The sequence below is a fragment of the Sturnus vulgaris genome, chromosome Z (genome assembly GCF_052056855.1).
Source record: "Sturnus vulgaris isolate bStuVul1 chromosome Z, bStuVul1.hap1, whole genome shotgun sequence".
NCBI classification, from domain to species: domain Eukaryota; kingdom Metazoa; phylum Chordata; class Aves; order Passeriformes; family Sturnidae; genus Sturnus; species Sturnus vulgaris.
This window is the reverse complement of record NC_142283.1, coordinates 41,315,153-41,330,871: the sequence shown is the minus strand read 5'-3', so window position 1 is coordinate 41,330,871 and position 15,719 is coordinate 41,315,153. Positions and strand designations below refer to the sequence as shown.

The following is a 15,719-nucleotide window of genomic DNA, read 5'->3' as shown; positions in this document are numbered from 1 at the left end:
TGCCAAAAGGAAGGGATAATGAAGGTATCAGTCACATCTCAGGGGAAATAAATACAGTTTGTTCTGGACATCAAATGCCATGGCTCACAAGCAGATGCTGACACCAGCCAACAGCAGCTCCAAAGGCATTTTCAGTTTGAGGAAGTAAGACGGATCACCATAATGCAGCACAGCAGAATTTCTTTAGTAACACAAAGTATTAGAATCTACCTTTCACCTTGAACAAAAATAATCAATCAAATTTTAAAGGAAATGATAGGAATAAATTCATAACAATTTTCCCATTCAAAAATCATATTCAGTGTGTACATTAAACTTCATTTGTAGAAGGTCACATTAGAACAGTCGGAAACTACCAACAATGAAATTGGCTACAATATCTAATTCACTGTTACATAAAATGCATTTACGGTATAATAGCTAAGGAATGCATGTAATTTAAAGAGGCCCGCTACAGCAATCACTGAGACTGAACATATCAAGTATAGTAAGTCTCAAATCCATTGCATTTAGAATAGTGTGCAAGAACTTTTTCTGTCCAGTGAGAGCCCCCTGGCTTAGCAAGAAAGTCAGACTGTCACATTATTTTATTAGATTAAATCATTAATGACAATCAGAAGAAGTATTCCTTTTGATTTTCATTGGCTGTGTTTTGCATGCTGAGCTCACTTTTCAATGCAGATTCAGCACTGTCTTCATTTTCAGATCCTTTTGCCTCATTTTTTGAGTATATGCCTTTCTTTTTATAAATGCGTATGGCTATGGCCGTGATGCAAAGTAGGATGAATATGACAACTGCTATCACACCTACAAGAAGAAAAGAGAAAAAAAAGTAATGAGGAAGGACAGAAAAATAATAACACATAAGCCAGAGAACAGGACAAAGAAAGAATGACTACATCACATAATGGAAGGGCTTACAGGAAAGCCTGAGAAATGAGAAGACATAGCTGCTTTCAAATAAGAAACAGCACTCTAATGTGTAAGTTTCATGGTAAATATTTTGAAATTTTGCACCCTATTAATAATAATAATAATGATAGTAATATTAAATCCACAGATCATTATAATTTTTGAAATTTTTGAATGGAAAACCCACTAGGCACCCTAGAGTATTTTCAATAAGAGGGTTTATTTTTCTCCTTCACTATCAGGGCCTAGATTTCGGCTAGTTTGGGAACTCAAGCCACCGTGGAGAAGGAACAGCAAGGTGAGATACTTCTCACAGAGACAAGCAAGACCTTATGGACTGCCAACCCATCTTCTCTCCTCCTCATTCATCCAGTCATAATGGTCTTAGGACCTTAGCTTCATGAGTCACAGAATGGGCAGGAGAGGAATTTGAGGAAACAGAAAGGAACTGGATCCAGTTTGTCAAAGAGGCAGAAAATAGCTCTAGGCTGTTGGGATGGAAAGAGCACTAAGCAGTCTGGAAAACAGTTTTAATGCAGTGGCTCAGTTACAGTAGACAAAGGGACAGTCTGTTGCACAACTTGGTTACTGATGCAAGAAAAATAAAAACACCTAGTCCCTTAGCACTGTAGATAAACACACATAAATCCAAAATTCAGGACATGCCAGTTTTCTTGATCTCTACTGTGGGTAGCCATCCATCATTGTAGGAATATAAAGGTTTTAATACAGTAGATCCTTCTCTGAAATGGACTTTATAATCTAAGTATTTTTTTTAAAATTTAAATTAACTAGAAAAGTAATTTTTTTATTTCAGTCACAGTAAATGCTTTCTCTAAGGACTTTTCTAGAAACTTCTTTTGTGTGAAGTAGCTGAACTGATACCATTCTCAGTTATATTCATTTAAGTATGTTTAACCTGAAATTTTACTGAAAGCTGCACAGTTTGCTTTGTTTTGTCTTTCAAACAAACACAGGCAGAAGACAAATTGTGACTGCATATTCCCAAATGTGCTTAATAAAAATAAAAGTATTGTTATTATTATCATAAAAGGATTGTAACTATTACAGCTTCAAGTTAAAAAATTACTTTGCTGTTAACATACATAAAAATCCTCACCCCACACTGTTATCTAGTACATAGTGATCTTGATGTACAAATATTTATGTAAAATAATATTAATATTTTGAAACAGTAAAGCAAATTTATACTAAGCTAGACATGTAAAAAACTCCGACAACGTATTTTTAAATTCTGACCTTCCTTGAAATCAGCGGTAAAATTCACATTTGTTGTGTATAAAACTATACAGACAAAAGTATCATTTTACAAGAAGGGAAGCTTTTAGGCTTAATAATCTCATCTTAGTATCTTTGGTATCATTGTCTTGAGCAGAGGCCACTGGTCATGCAGTGTGCTTTTGCATGCACTGACCATAGCAGGTATCATTGTTTAAATGGAAGATAGAAAAGTGATTGTGGTTTCTTATCCTAACTCAACCATTCATAAACCTAAGCAATTTTAACTTCAATGAAAAGACTGGACAGTTTTATTCTACTAAATTCCACTATATCCTTTCTCTACTGAGCTTTAAAAACTCTTAGAAAGTAAATATTTTCAGAATTTAAAAGACAAGAGTGGGTGACCTTTTCATCCCACTGCCCTTTCTGTCAAAATCTATGCACATTGAAACAGAATTACACTGCCAAAACATCATGAGTGAAAACAAGTTTTATTTCCTCACCTCCTCCCAAGAGAAGACATACTCCTAGAAATTCTTACAGAGGGTGATAGTCACAGGAGAAGACACTATGCCTTAAAAGAAAATTTGAACTGACAGAGACATATACTTGCTTCAACACTGGTAAAAGGAGTTGAGTTTCTGATCAGGGTCCCCAACCCCAAACTGTCCCTATTAAGGCTCACTTGAGTACTCCTCATTTGTGCTAAAGAGACACTGCTGGATTTCATATGAGTGTCCATCTGAGATGGATCCTTCACATAGGATTCATGAGATGTATCTTAAGGACAATCATTCAGAAAGGCACGGTGATGGAACCTGTATATCCTGATTATCAGTCCTGTACTTTTAAGCACACACATCTATCCTAAGCGTTATGCTCTATTTGTTCTGATAGGCATAAACAGTATAGGGACTATCACCATAGTCACTTCAGAAGTAACTGAATTCTACAAGGTTCTTCCTCTATTCCTCTGATTAAAAAAAATTATTTAAAAAAAGGTTATGAATTATTATTTGTACTTCTATTTGAGCTGACAAATATCCAAAAGAAGTCGGAAGAAAAGACTGTGTTTCAAAGCAACAGTAATTATTCTTATTATTATTGTAACATGCATTTTAAGCTGTAAATCAATGCAAGTGAAAGTCTTTCCAAGAGATCATTACCTTTCCAACAGGAAACCAGGATGAAATTTCCTCAGACTGCCAGAGGATTGATTCAAGAAGTGTTAAACCTCATATTCTTAAGATAAAGTCTTTGTTGTTCTGATTTATTAAAGAAGATTTTAAAACTGACTTTGTAGCAAAAGGTTATTTTTTGGCAAAGTCAAGAAGAAATGATGGTTCTTTCTTAAATTTTCAACAAATTTTTCAACAAATCCAAGCATTTTTTAAAATTGTAGACACCACTATTATGCAGGTTGAAATTCTGTCCTTACTACCTTGTTTTTCAGCAGAATGCTTCAATATATGGAAACATGGCATAAATTTATGTAGTAAGACGAGTGTGATCAATTATATTTTAAAACAATGCTTGACTTTTATCCGTCTGCCAACTATAGTAAAATGAAGAATTTTTACTAGTTTCTGTATGCAAACAAAGCTAAAGTTACTTCATCACTGACAGATTCACAGTTAGAAAAGAAAGTTTCCTGTGGCTTGTTACAGTCTTACAGTCCCTATTACCTCCAATAATTGCAGAGTCACTTCTGATTGCATTAGCTAAGGGCTTTCCCTCATCTATTGGTCCAGAGTGATCTGCAGCAGAAAAAAAAAAAAGAAAAGAAAACGACAGACAAATAGAAGATATGTTTTTTTAAGAAATTCTCACACTGTTACAGTTCATTTACAATATGATACAGTGGCAGTAGTGTGGGTCAGTAAGCATGCATAGAACATGAATGCAAATGACACTTTTCAGAGATAAAAAGAAAAATGTAAACATTCAGATGAAAAGAGAAAGGCTAGAGAAAAGGAAGTAAATACATACAAAAGAGAATTATTTACAAACTACTCCTGAGAGGTTAACCCGCATGGAAAAATAAAGTCAGTTGTGATTCAGGTCATGAGTATTCTATTTGGAGTTTGCTTCAGAGATCAGAACAAGTGATAACCATATGCTACCTGCAAATGAATGGGTTGTTTCACTTGATGTTGAGTCAGCTCCAGTTAAAGTACCACAGTTGGATTCAGTGAAACGCCCTTTTACAATGACAGGGGCTGAGCTGCTGTGGTGCAGTGCAGCCTTCAAAGGAGCAATGTGGTTGAACTGCACTGAAGATAGACAGCCAACAAACCCCTGAGAGTTTGCCTTCATAGTCTCCTCATCTACATCGCTGTTTTCTGTTAATCAAAAGGAACAGAACACAATTAATCATAGTGCAAATGTACAAAATAAAGTGTCAGAAGAATAAATGAATAATTAACCTGTGTTCCTCTGAGAATATTTGAGTTGCAGCAACATATGTAGATTCACTGAATCCCTTTCTTTTCTGACTTTAATGAAAAGACAGATACATACAACCCCTCCCCCTCTTTTTTTTGTTGAACAGATGACAGTTGCTAATCTGCTGAGGGAAATGCTTTTAAATTATTATAGCAAGTTCCAAAGCAAAAAGTTTCTATTGTAAATAAAGCATTTAAATTAAAATGTAACAAAAACATAAGACTGAAGAATGCATTCCAGAAATACGCATTTTATTGGATTTCTTCTCATAAATAAACATTTTTGGAACATACTCATTCTATAGACTCAGACATCTACTCCCTTCCAGCACCATCAAGTCTGTCAAAATAAAAATCCTGAAGAGTTCAGGTCCTCAGATCCTGGAAATCCATCAAGATATTTTCTGTGAAATTTTAAAAAATGAATTGTGTTCCAGCTTACTATACATTTTAAAAGATGATACCATTACGGGTATTACAAAGGGGGAGAAAAAACAAAAAAGAGACCTCCTCACTTTTTCCCTTGAGTTGCATTTCTGAACTCATGTGACAAGCACTGTGCATGTTAGAACTCTGTTAATTCACCAGGTAATGCTCACTAATGCACCACTTTCGATGCAGAAAACAAACAGTTTATTTACTCTGACAGCTCTAATTTAAGCAAAAACTCTGGAAGTATTAGTTATAAAAGGAGGACTCATAAGGGAAATAAATTTGCAAATAAAATGGGAATTTAATCTCATTAATTTTCACTTCCAACATGTCCTGGAACCCACAAATGAACTTGGGATCTTTACAATAACTACAACAATAATTTAAAGTTCTACACTGCAGTCCTCAATAAAATTTAGGTAATAGCAAAAAATGGGATAATATGTTCAGGTAGAATGTTGCAAAACAGCAGAGTAGCATTTTCTTCAACTAATCTCTGCTTATTGCAGTGGTGATAGACTACTCGAGAGATAGATGTCAGCCAAAAGTCAGCTCACCTGACTCATGGATTGCATAAGATATTGGCTGTTTAATTGTCTCTGCTTTCTTTGCAGCTGTTTTCAATATCTGCCTTAATGCACTGAAGGATCTGCTAGGATGGGATGTTTTAAGAAAAAATTAACACTGAAGTGGCAAGAACACATTTTCACAAACCCCCTGTGATAAAAAGAGATACCTCAAAATATGAGTCAGATTGAAAACCTCAAGAGTAGGGTGGCTTCTATTATTTTTTAGTTCCTATACGAATCATTTTTTTTAAACTTTATAATAGGAAAGGAATATTTTAAATCCTTTGATTTCACTTGACTCCTGGGAAATATTGCTGGGATAAAGTAAAGCATTATATTGGATCAGGAAATCTTGATGATAAAGTGAAAGGGCTTAGGGAAGACCACCATATCCACTTTCCCACTAAAGTAAAATTTAACTGACTGTGACACTCAAAAACACTCACAAGTTGTTTATTGGAGACAGTATATTGCAGTAAACTGAAGTTACACATCCTCAAGTATCTTAAATAGCAATTAATTTGCTAAGTGTACCCAAGTTCACCATAGACAAAATTACTCCACCTACATTGTCTTCTTAAATAAAACAACAAAAAAAGGATCCCTCAAAACCAATACACACTATCTTTCTTTAACTCTGCTTCAACAATTTGTCCTTGTGAAGTAGTCGAGCAGAAAGTCAGCAGACACACAGCTCCTTCAGAACTTTTTTGACAAGAACTATGAGGCCTTCTAATGGCTTTATATCTTGTATTACATCACCCTAACTGCACACCTCGAGGTGAGGCTGTCCCAGCCCAGAGCAGAGCAGAGTGGGACAATCCCGTTTTTCGCCTGCCTGGTGATGCTGTGCCTGATGCACCCTAGGACAGGGCTGCCCCACCTCTGGCTACCAGGGCACTGCTGACTCAGGTTCAATTTGCCATTGACCAAGACCCCCTGATGCCTTTCCATGGCACAGCTTTCCAGCATCTCATTTCCCATTATTTCCTTACATTCAGTCACAGATTCTGGAACTTGTCTCTGTTAAACTTCGTAAGTTGGCAACTGCTCAGCTCTCTAATTTGTTGCTGTCTCTCTGCAGGGCCTCTCTGCCTTCAAGGGAGTCAAGAGTTCCTCTTAATTTAGCATAATTGTCAAACTTACTGTACCTTTGAGTCCTGCATCCAAGTAATTTATGGAGATGTTGAAGAACATAGGGCTGAGGATGGGGTTCCTGATGTCACCCCATTCCTGTAACCCTTTGTGCCTGACACATGAGCCAGCTGCTCACCCATCACATGACGTTTTTATCCAGACATGGGCTGGACATCTTGTCCAGAAGCATCCTGTGAGAGACACCTTCAAAAGATTTACTGAAAAAGATTATGTCAACTGGCTTCCCTTGATCAATGAGGTGTGTTATGTTGGCATAAAAGGAAATCAGGTTTGATAAGCAAGACTTTCCATTCATGGACCTGTACTGGCTGTGGCTAATGACTGCATTGTCCTTCAGATGTTTTTCAATGCCTTCCAAAATAATCTTCTCCATAATTATACCAGGCACTGAAGTGAGACTGACAGACTTGTAGTTTCCTGGGTCAGTCTTCTTACCCTTATTGAAACCTGGGACAACATGAGCGAGATTCCAGTCAACTGGAACTTGTACAAATTCCATCATTCAAAAACCACTGAGAGGGACCTGGCAGTGACATCAGCCAGCTTTTTGAGTATTCTTGCTTGCATATGGAGCAGATCCCATAGATTTACAGGGATCCAGCTGGAGCAGGAGATTCTGCATAAGTCTTGTTTGAAAAAAAACTGAGTCATGTTCAAATGCAGAAGAGTTCAGAAAAGTACTTCAAGTGAAGTTAATTCTTTTTTAAAAAGTTTCCTTGTCTGGTTTTCCTGAGCAACATTTTCAAGTACAAGAAATACATGATTTCATATTTTATTAACTTCTTATGTTTAGACCTCTTCACTGCAACAAGCACTCATTACTTTTTTCTTCTGCCTTCGTGAAGTCTTCTCCAGTCTCTAGATAGGACATGGTAGGAATCAGAACCCAAAGCAATCAAATTTCTAGAAGAAATAGTAACTCTCCTTTGAAAGGGGGAGAAACATACACATTTTTCAGGACAGATTCTGAAACAAACTGTGCTGAGTGCCCCAGAGGTCATTGTAACTCTGTGCTTTGCACTGCTGGGTCATTGCAAAGCCATCATACAACTGAAGAAAATCCCATCTCTGAATTTTTGTAACTGCATGGCCCTGTGGAATAGACAGTATTGGTCCTGGTCAAAAGACCAATAGACTATTTGTCAGAAAATGTACATTTCCATAAATTTCATCAAATGCATTTTTGCGAAAATTGATAAAAGTTTTGATGTGATATTTAATAACAAAGATAAAATAAGCTTTTATTCTGTCACTGGTCACTGTGATGTGAGTGTAACTGCAATAAACTACTACACTTCAAAATACTATATGTTCCTGATTCCATTTTATTATCAAATTGTAAAGTTTGGGAATATTTGTAACAATTTTCTTGTAGTAGTTTATATTTCAGCTAATATTGCTTTAAAGTTATGATTAAGTGATCATTCTTTTTTCCTCTTTTTATGCATATCTACACAGCAGTTCTTTTCTGGAGTGTGAATTTTATATATAAAATCTACATTTCAAAAGTATATATTTCTGTTTGTGTTAGAGGTACTTGCTTAGTTTTCAAATAAGAAAAATCAGCTACACTGAGATTCTCCTAATGATAACTAAAAAGTAATTAAGATTTTTTTATATGGTCTATAAACATGGTTTCTACATTTCTTTAATACATTTTAAGCTATTTAACATTTGGCAATTGTTCTCATAATAATAACTATCACTATATGAAATTTATTATATATTTAAAATTATTCTTCTACATTTTCTAGATAACACTCTCATAATTGAAAACAAGAACCACCTATTTGACAGATAAAGAATTAATCGGATCTCCTTATCCAAACATTTGCATGCAATAGCTCAAAGTCTAAATAGGGACTGGTGATAGGTAGTGCTCCTCTGGGGCCCACACTGATACAATTTCTGCTCAGTATCCTCTCTAATGACCAAGAGAGGATTGAGTGCATCCGAAGCAAGTCTGTGGATGACACTAAACTCAATTGTTCAGTTGACACACTTGGGGTATGGAATGCTGTCCAGAGGGCAGGCATGAGGACTGGGACTGAGTGAATCTCATGAAGTTCAAAAATGGCAAGTGCAAAGTTATGCACCAGGATCTGGGCAACTCCCAATATCAACATAGGCTAGGGGGTGAATGGATTGAGAGCAGCCCTGTAGAGAAGGACTTGGGGGATGCTGGTGGACAAGAAGCACAATATGGGCCAGCAATGTGCACTTGCAGCCCAAAAGCCATTTGTATTCTGGGACTGTTCACAGCCAGGTTGGATGCAGCCCTGAGAAACCTGGTCTAGTGGAAGGTGTTCCTGCCTATCATAGGGGAGTTGGAATGAGGTGATCTTTAAGGTCCCTTCCAATCTAGACCATTCCATGATTCTGGGCTGCATCCAAAGCAGTGTGGCCAGCAGGGCAAGGGAGGAGACTCTGCACCTCTCGTCTGCTCTGATGAGACCCCACCTGGAACCCTGCATCCAGCTCTGGGGTCCTCAGCATTGGAAAAGCATGGACTGGATAGAGCAAGTCTAGAGAAGGACTGTGAAGACAATCAAAGTACTGGAGTTGCTCTCCTATAAAGAAATACTGAGTGAACTGGGGTTGTTCAAGCCTGGAGAAGTCTCCAAGATGATTTTAAAGCAGCCTTCCAGTTCCTAAAGGAGGCTACAAGAGAGCTGATGAGTGACATTTCACATATGCATGTAGTAATAGGACAGAGGAGAATGTCTTTAAACTGAACTGAATTGTAGATTTAACCTGGAAATGAGGAAGAAATTCTCTGCTCTGTGTGTGAGAGAGACTGGAACAGATTGTCCAGGAAAATGGTTCATGTCCTCATGGGAAGTGTTCAAGGCTAGTGGATGAGGCTTTGAAAAACCTGGTCTGGAGGAAGGCGTTCTGGCACACAGCAGGGGTCTTGGAACTGGGTGATCTTTTATATCATTTTCAACTAAAGACGTTCTATGATTCTATGAAATTACTTTAGAGGAAAGAGAAATATCCTTTAAATTTGCACCAGCACCAAATCTTTTTCTATCGCTGGATTTTACCAATGTGAAAGGTATGAAAATAACAAGATCTTGAGAATTTTAGTCCAGGCTATTGCTATTTTCTTTTAAGAACATAAAAAAATGGTCACTATAGATAGGTAAATTTCATTTTGATCATTATTGAAGAGAAACAGACATATTTTGATGAATCATCATGAGACAAAGAATCTCCAACAAAGATGTTACTTACATTATCATTTTCTTCACTGCTTGCCTCAAAACCCAATCACAGGAAGCTTTTCAAGTATGATACATGATTAATAGTATCATATCAGCTTTGTATGATCTCAATTTGATTTGTTTTCTCCAGAATAGAACACAAAGCATTGTTTCTTAATGCTTGATTGCAAAATGAGAGAGAAGTGTACAATTATTTTAAATGGACCCCACTTGATCATTTTTTCAGGAAGCACTTATTTGTGATTATATCTGTATTTCAACAAGACTAGAGTTTCTACCTTGATTGTAACTCTGTTTCTAAGTAAATCCACAATAACAAATGTCTTTCAATGACATTTGTGCTATTATTTTTCATGCCCCATGATGACATTTTGATCCATGTTTTAGAAAACCCTGCAATTTTAGAAAACGCTGCAGTGTTCCACTTACCTAAAATCTTGCCAAGTGTGAGAGACTTGATTGCATTGAATTCTGTGCCTGAAGACAGAATAAACTTCATTCTTTCATTCTGGTTAACCTGTGGAATGATAGAGTGAGGAACAAAGTAGTATAATGGAAGAGATAGTCAATATTTTCAAAAAAGCAGGTAAGATCATGGCTAAAAATAAGAGGGTCTCGGGGAAGTATTTGTTATTTATAGCATAAAAACTAATCAGGAAATAGATTATCAGCTTCCTTAGATCACTGATTATAACTGATATTCTTAAGCATCCCACTTAATAAGCCTTTATTTATCTTATTGATTTGGATGATTCTTTCTTTTTCACCTCTAAGATGAATAAAAATAGCAAATCTTTAAAAATATTAAAAAGCCTATTTTCATTTAAAAAAGGTACTCAGTATTTAACGTCATAAAGATCAAAAATAGTGTAAATACTCTGTCTCTCAGGGTACCTCTAGAACAACTTCAAGCCAAGTACCCTTACAAACCCAAGTTCTAGCCCCAAAATACTAAATTGTAACATACAGGTATTATGAATTTAAAATTAAAAATAAAAGAAAGACTTTTTGCATGTTAGTATTAACAATTAGCAAAATAAATGTTTCTATTTCATCATGATATTTCCACAAAAAGTATAAAAATTTTCTTCTTAATAGCTATGCTCCTTTGATGATGTAAAAGAAACCAAAGGAAGTTTTAAAAATAGAATAAAATTGTTATCTGGTTGCTAATATATTTGTACTGTAGTTTAGTGCATAATTGAAATAAAAAATCTGGAAATGCAAGACCTGAAACAAACAACAGCAGTCATACACATTTACCAAATTTTGAAAATTTAACCATCAAACAATTAATTGCATTTTCATTTAAAATTATGAGGTGATACTGACCTTTTGAAATAAACAAAATTAACATCAGAGATTGGCTAACATTAGTTTTGACTGTGCATCATGCGAGTGTTAAGTTAGCTTTGAGATATTAAGGCACATATTATTTGGGGATAATTGCCTTGTTGCAAGTATTTACTTCATTTTGCTTGTCTACTTTTTTATGATAATCCACTTTATTCCCTCCCTAAAAGAATTACCTCTACAAAGAGTGTTTCCTCCTCTCTATTAATCTTCACGTGTTGTAGTTGTCCATCAGCCATGGTTTTGAAACTGATGCTGAAGACATCAGGATCTTCATGGCTATCTAGCTTGTACCTAATCTGTAAACTTCCTGCAGGGATAAAGAGAGCAAAGGTGTAGCACAGTATAAAGGTGTAGCACTTTATAAACAGTATAAATCATATACTCCTTCACAGGGGAGCTTCAAGGGCAAAACATATGCTTGATTTGTTTAAGGACTTAGTCATCAGAAACGGATACAAGTGAGAAATTAAAGGCAACAGAATGAGTAATAGCAATGTCGGAAGCAGGATATAGTGGCAAAAATAGTCAAAAGCTGTCTCAATTTTGATTATTGTGTTAAAATTTGGGCAGAAATTTTATAATTACTTTCAAAATTTAGCTGAGAAAGACTCAGTCTGGCAGCTCTCTTAATGGTGACTTGTCAAATATAATTCTTGAATAATGCTTTCCCTGTCCAGTCCTGTAAACTTCTGACCATTTGAAAATTAAGTAGAATGAAATGTACTAACTCCCTTTCCATTCCTTATTGTTAGCTCTCAGAATACCATCTGTAAACACAAATAATCACACAAAGAGAACACAAAGGCAATGTAGTTTCCTGGTCAGAAATTCCTTCTTAGCTGCAGATGGACCACAACTTTCTGCTCATGCTCCAGAAATCAAGGCCCATGCCAGACTCAGGCCAGTCATGAGCAAAACATGTTCCATGTCACATGACACAGAGAATAATACAGCTATTCTATATCCAGATATATGTCTAAGAAAGTGCAGAACCTTCCTTTAGCGTGGAACAACTGTGACTGCAGAGTCTATAATAAACCTGAAGATTTAACTTAGTCTGCAGGGTTATTTTACTTAAAAAAAAACAAACAAAAAACCAACCTAGATGAAAGAATGGAAAAGAATCCAACTAATAATTAATGTTCAGCTTAAATAAAAACATCAACCATGTTACATGTATTTGAACAGCTATATGCATATATATGTATTTTCATAGGTATATAAGTAGCTTATGAAATCAATTTAATGAAATTACCTCTGATTAATTTGGGAAATGGATAAAGCACTTTTAAAAGTATTTAATTTCGTTATTTATTTTGAGGATGGCAATTAATAGGCCTCATGAGTAGAACACAGCTCAGATAAAATTTAATTTTATTTCCAAACTTTAAAATCCAAAAATTTCTAAAGGATTTTCAGAAATAAACATTTTGACAACACAATAAAAAAATCAGTCGGGAAAGTTGAAATTACAGTAGGAGGAATGTTTTTGATGTGGAAAGAATGCTTGATGCAGGTGAAAAACAAACCATCTAAAGAACCATCAAGACAACATGTAGTTTGTGATTCAGGTCTGGAAATCACAGAGAATTAGAGCTGACAGTTATGACGTTCATCAGTGTTTCCAGACATCCAATCTGAAAACTCACCATTCCTGGTGAGAATGACTGAGAGGTATTCCTTGTAGAAGGAGCTGACATGGAGCAGTAAGCTTGGTGTCCGCGTTGTTCGAAAGGCAAATGTAATTTCTTCCCTGGTCAGTGTCATGTCAGCATAGAAAGAAGAAGCATGAGAACTGTAATTTTTAGCCAACGTGTAGTATTCTTGAAAGTTGTAGGTCACAGAAGTGCCAGTCCAAAAATAGGCTGAGATCTCTGAAACACAAAGTAAATCAATATTTAAATATAATGCAAAATAACACTAGACATCTCTTTTTGTCTGCTTGGGTTTTGTTTTTTTTCCTTCTGCCTCACCACAGAAGAAAATAAAATGTATTCTACACTTTTGTGATAGAGCTAAAATATAAATATAAATGAAACTAGCATTTAGAACTACCGAGAAATATAAGACATGACCTGGTCTGGGGCAAAAGCTCATTTAGATGTGTGTCTTAAATACCTGTTTAATGAAGAAGTGCATTTTTTTCTAGGTTATTTTCTATTGATCATCCTAGTCCTCAAGCACAATATATTCTGTCTTGTATGTATACTACTCCTACAAAGAAGTGGGTGCAGCAATTTGAATCCTAACATACAGATTAGATTTGGCTTGAAACACATATGTGGTAGAAGAGACTGGTCAGGTAGGGGAAAGAAAAGGAAAATAGAAACTGTCTTATGGTCTTAGGATGAATCACTTAAAGAGGGCTTCTGTAATTCTGTGATTTCTCATAGCTGTTTTCACAGCTTTCACACTTTGGTGAAATTTTTTCAAGTTTCTGTAATCTGGCTGAGTATTTGACAAAAGCTGAACTGCAAGTTATTTAGGTCATCCTGCACTTATAGCAACAGAAGTTACTCCGTCTCTGCTGAATATTACAGCGCAACTATTAGTCTTTTCTGATGCAGAGGAGGAAAACATTATTCCTCATTAGATCTGAAGTGCTAGATATGGAAAGTCTTCCATATATCAAAGATGGGTTCCTCACTTTTGTGGTAGCAAGGATGACAGGGCAGATTTTTTGCTAATTTAGAGGAATATGAAGTTGTGGCATACAAGCTGCTTAGTACTTTGCAGAATGCATTTAATACATGGAGGAAGCAAGATTTTTTGCAAATCTGAATTTTATGCAAACACCAAAACTTCTAGATAAACTTTCATTTTTGAAATTCGGACCTGATGGCTTATGATCATCTACTGGTATGATAACAACACCAAAGAACTACTTTTAAAAGACTTGGAAAATGGGTCCAGTTGTGTTTGCAAAGATCTTACTATCTTCTTATAGCAAAAAGTAGATTTAAGTTTTACTTCTTGGTTTGTTTTCCAAACTCAGACTTAGTTTTGAGACTACTATTTGAAAGACAGAAATTCAAATGCTTTACCACAAAAATATAGTTCCTAGATTTACTATAGTATTAAAGAATCAAAAAAGTTGCCTGAAAATGTTAATCCTTTTGGGTAATGTGGTTCCTGCTTAAATGGTATATATTGAAGTTATCTTTGAAAGACGAGTGTTTAGTAAAACTTACAGATATTGACTAAATACAGCTGAATATTTACCTACATTATGTACACTAAATATTTTGGAAGCATTTAAACATTTCTTTATAGGGATGTGAAGATCTTGATGTGGACTGTATGGTCCTGTTTTCAATAACTGATAAAGCTAAAAGACATACTTGCCTTTCTTACAGAATGGACCAGCATAGGCTGAAAAAGTGCAGTCACAGGAGAATCCACTATATTTCTCTCTACATTTTCCACCATTGTGACACAGGTTACCATAGCTGCTACAATGTCCAGGACAGCCTGGTTCAACTCCTGGTGTTATCTTTGCTCTCTCTTCCAGATCAAGGGCCATTCCATTCAACCGTAATGAACGAATGCATCCCAAAAATCCCTTCTGCCTGGATGCTGTTCCACCTGAAAATAAATGTATAGGAGTTTTAAAACTTTCAAATAATTCATATGTAAAACCATCTTTATAGTTTACAGTTTATGAACAGTATATTATGACTTTTCAAGACACAAGTTTATTCATGTGAGAATATTTATAAGTAGCTTTAAAAGTACATCTGATTTCTGTTATGTCAAGTAACTACAGAGATCTCTTGAATACTCTATTAATTCACAAAAAATGGAGAGGAGAGGAGAGGAGAGGAGAGGAGAGGAGAGGAGAGGAGAGGAGAGGAGAGGAGAGGAGAGGAGAGGAGAGGAGAGGAGAGGAGAGGAGAGGAGAGGAGAGGAGAGGAGAGGAGAGGAGAGGAGAGGAGAGGAGAGGAGAGGAGAGGAGAGGAGAGGAGAGGAGAGGAGAATAGTTTCATTATTTCAATATTTCAGTATTCTACTGAATAAACTGATAAACTGACGTGTGTCTATCTGTCTGTAAATCATATGGTATGGATGATGATACCTCTATCATTAAAATTTTTCTGGAGAAGTTGGCAGCTCATGGCTTGAACAGGTGAACTCTTTGCTCTGTTAAAAACTGGTGGGATGGCCAAGCTCAGAGAGTGGTGGTGAAGGGAATTACACCCAGCTGATGTCCAGCCACTGATTAGGCTCCACAAGGCTCAGTGTAGTTATAATTCTGTGTAATCTCTTTATTGGTGATTTGGATGAGGGTATTGTATGCACCTGCAGTAAGTTTGGAGGTGATACTACGCTGGGTGGGAGTGTTGATCTGCTGAAGGGTAGGAAGGATCTGCTAGGGAATC

At 36.0% G+C, this 15,719-nt stretch overlaps 1 protein-coding gene across 2 annotated transcripts in view; it reads right to left on the bottom strand.

The window, feature by feature from the left end:
* Positions 1-297: 297 nt before the first annotated feature.
* Positions 298-15,719, bottom strand: part of CNTNAP4 (contactin associated protein family member 4) — a 193,761-nt gene continuing 178,339 nt past the window's right edge. Inside the window, exons 18-24 of one of the 2 annotated variants that reach the window (XM_014869079.2) lie at positions 14,686-14,925; positions 12,990-13,214; positions 11,514-11,647; positions 10,414-10,501; positions 4,278-4,496; positions 3,840-3,911; positions 298-807 (exon numbers count right to left, since the gene is read on the bottom strand). In XM_014869079.2, coding sequence (XP_014724565.2) covers positions 614-807; positions 3,840-3,911; positions 4,278-4,496; positions 10,414-10,501; positions 11,514-11,647; positions 12,990-13,214; positions 14,686-14,925 — 1,172 coding nt within the window. In that variant the 3' untranslated portion in view covers positions 298-613. The remainder of the gene's footprint in view (positions 808-3,839; positions 3,912-4,277; positions 4,497-10,413; positions 10,502-11,513; positions 11,648-12,989; positions 13,215-14,685; positions 14,926-15,719) is intronic. The other variant, XM_088157395.1, reaches the window with a different exon arrangement.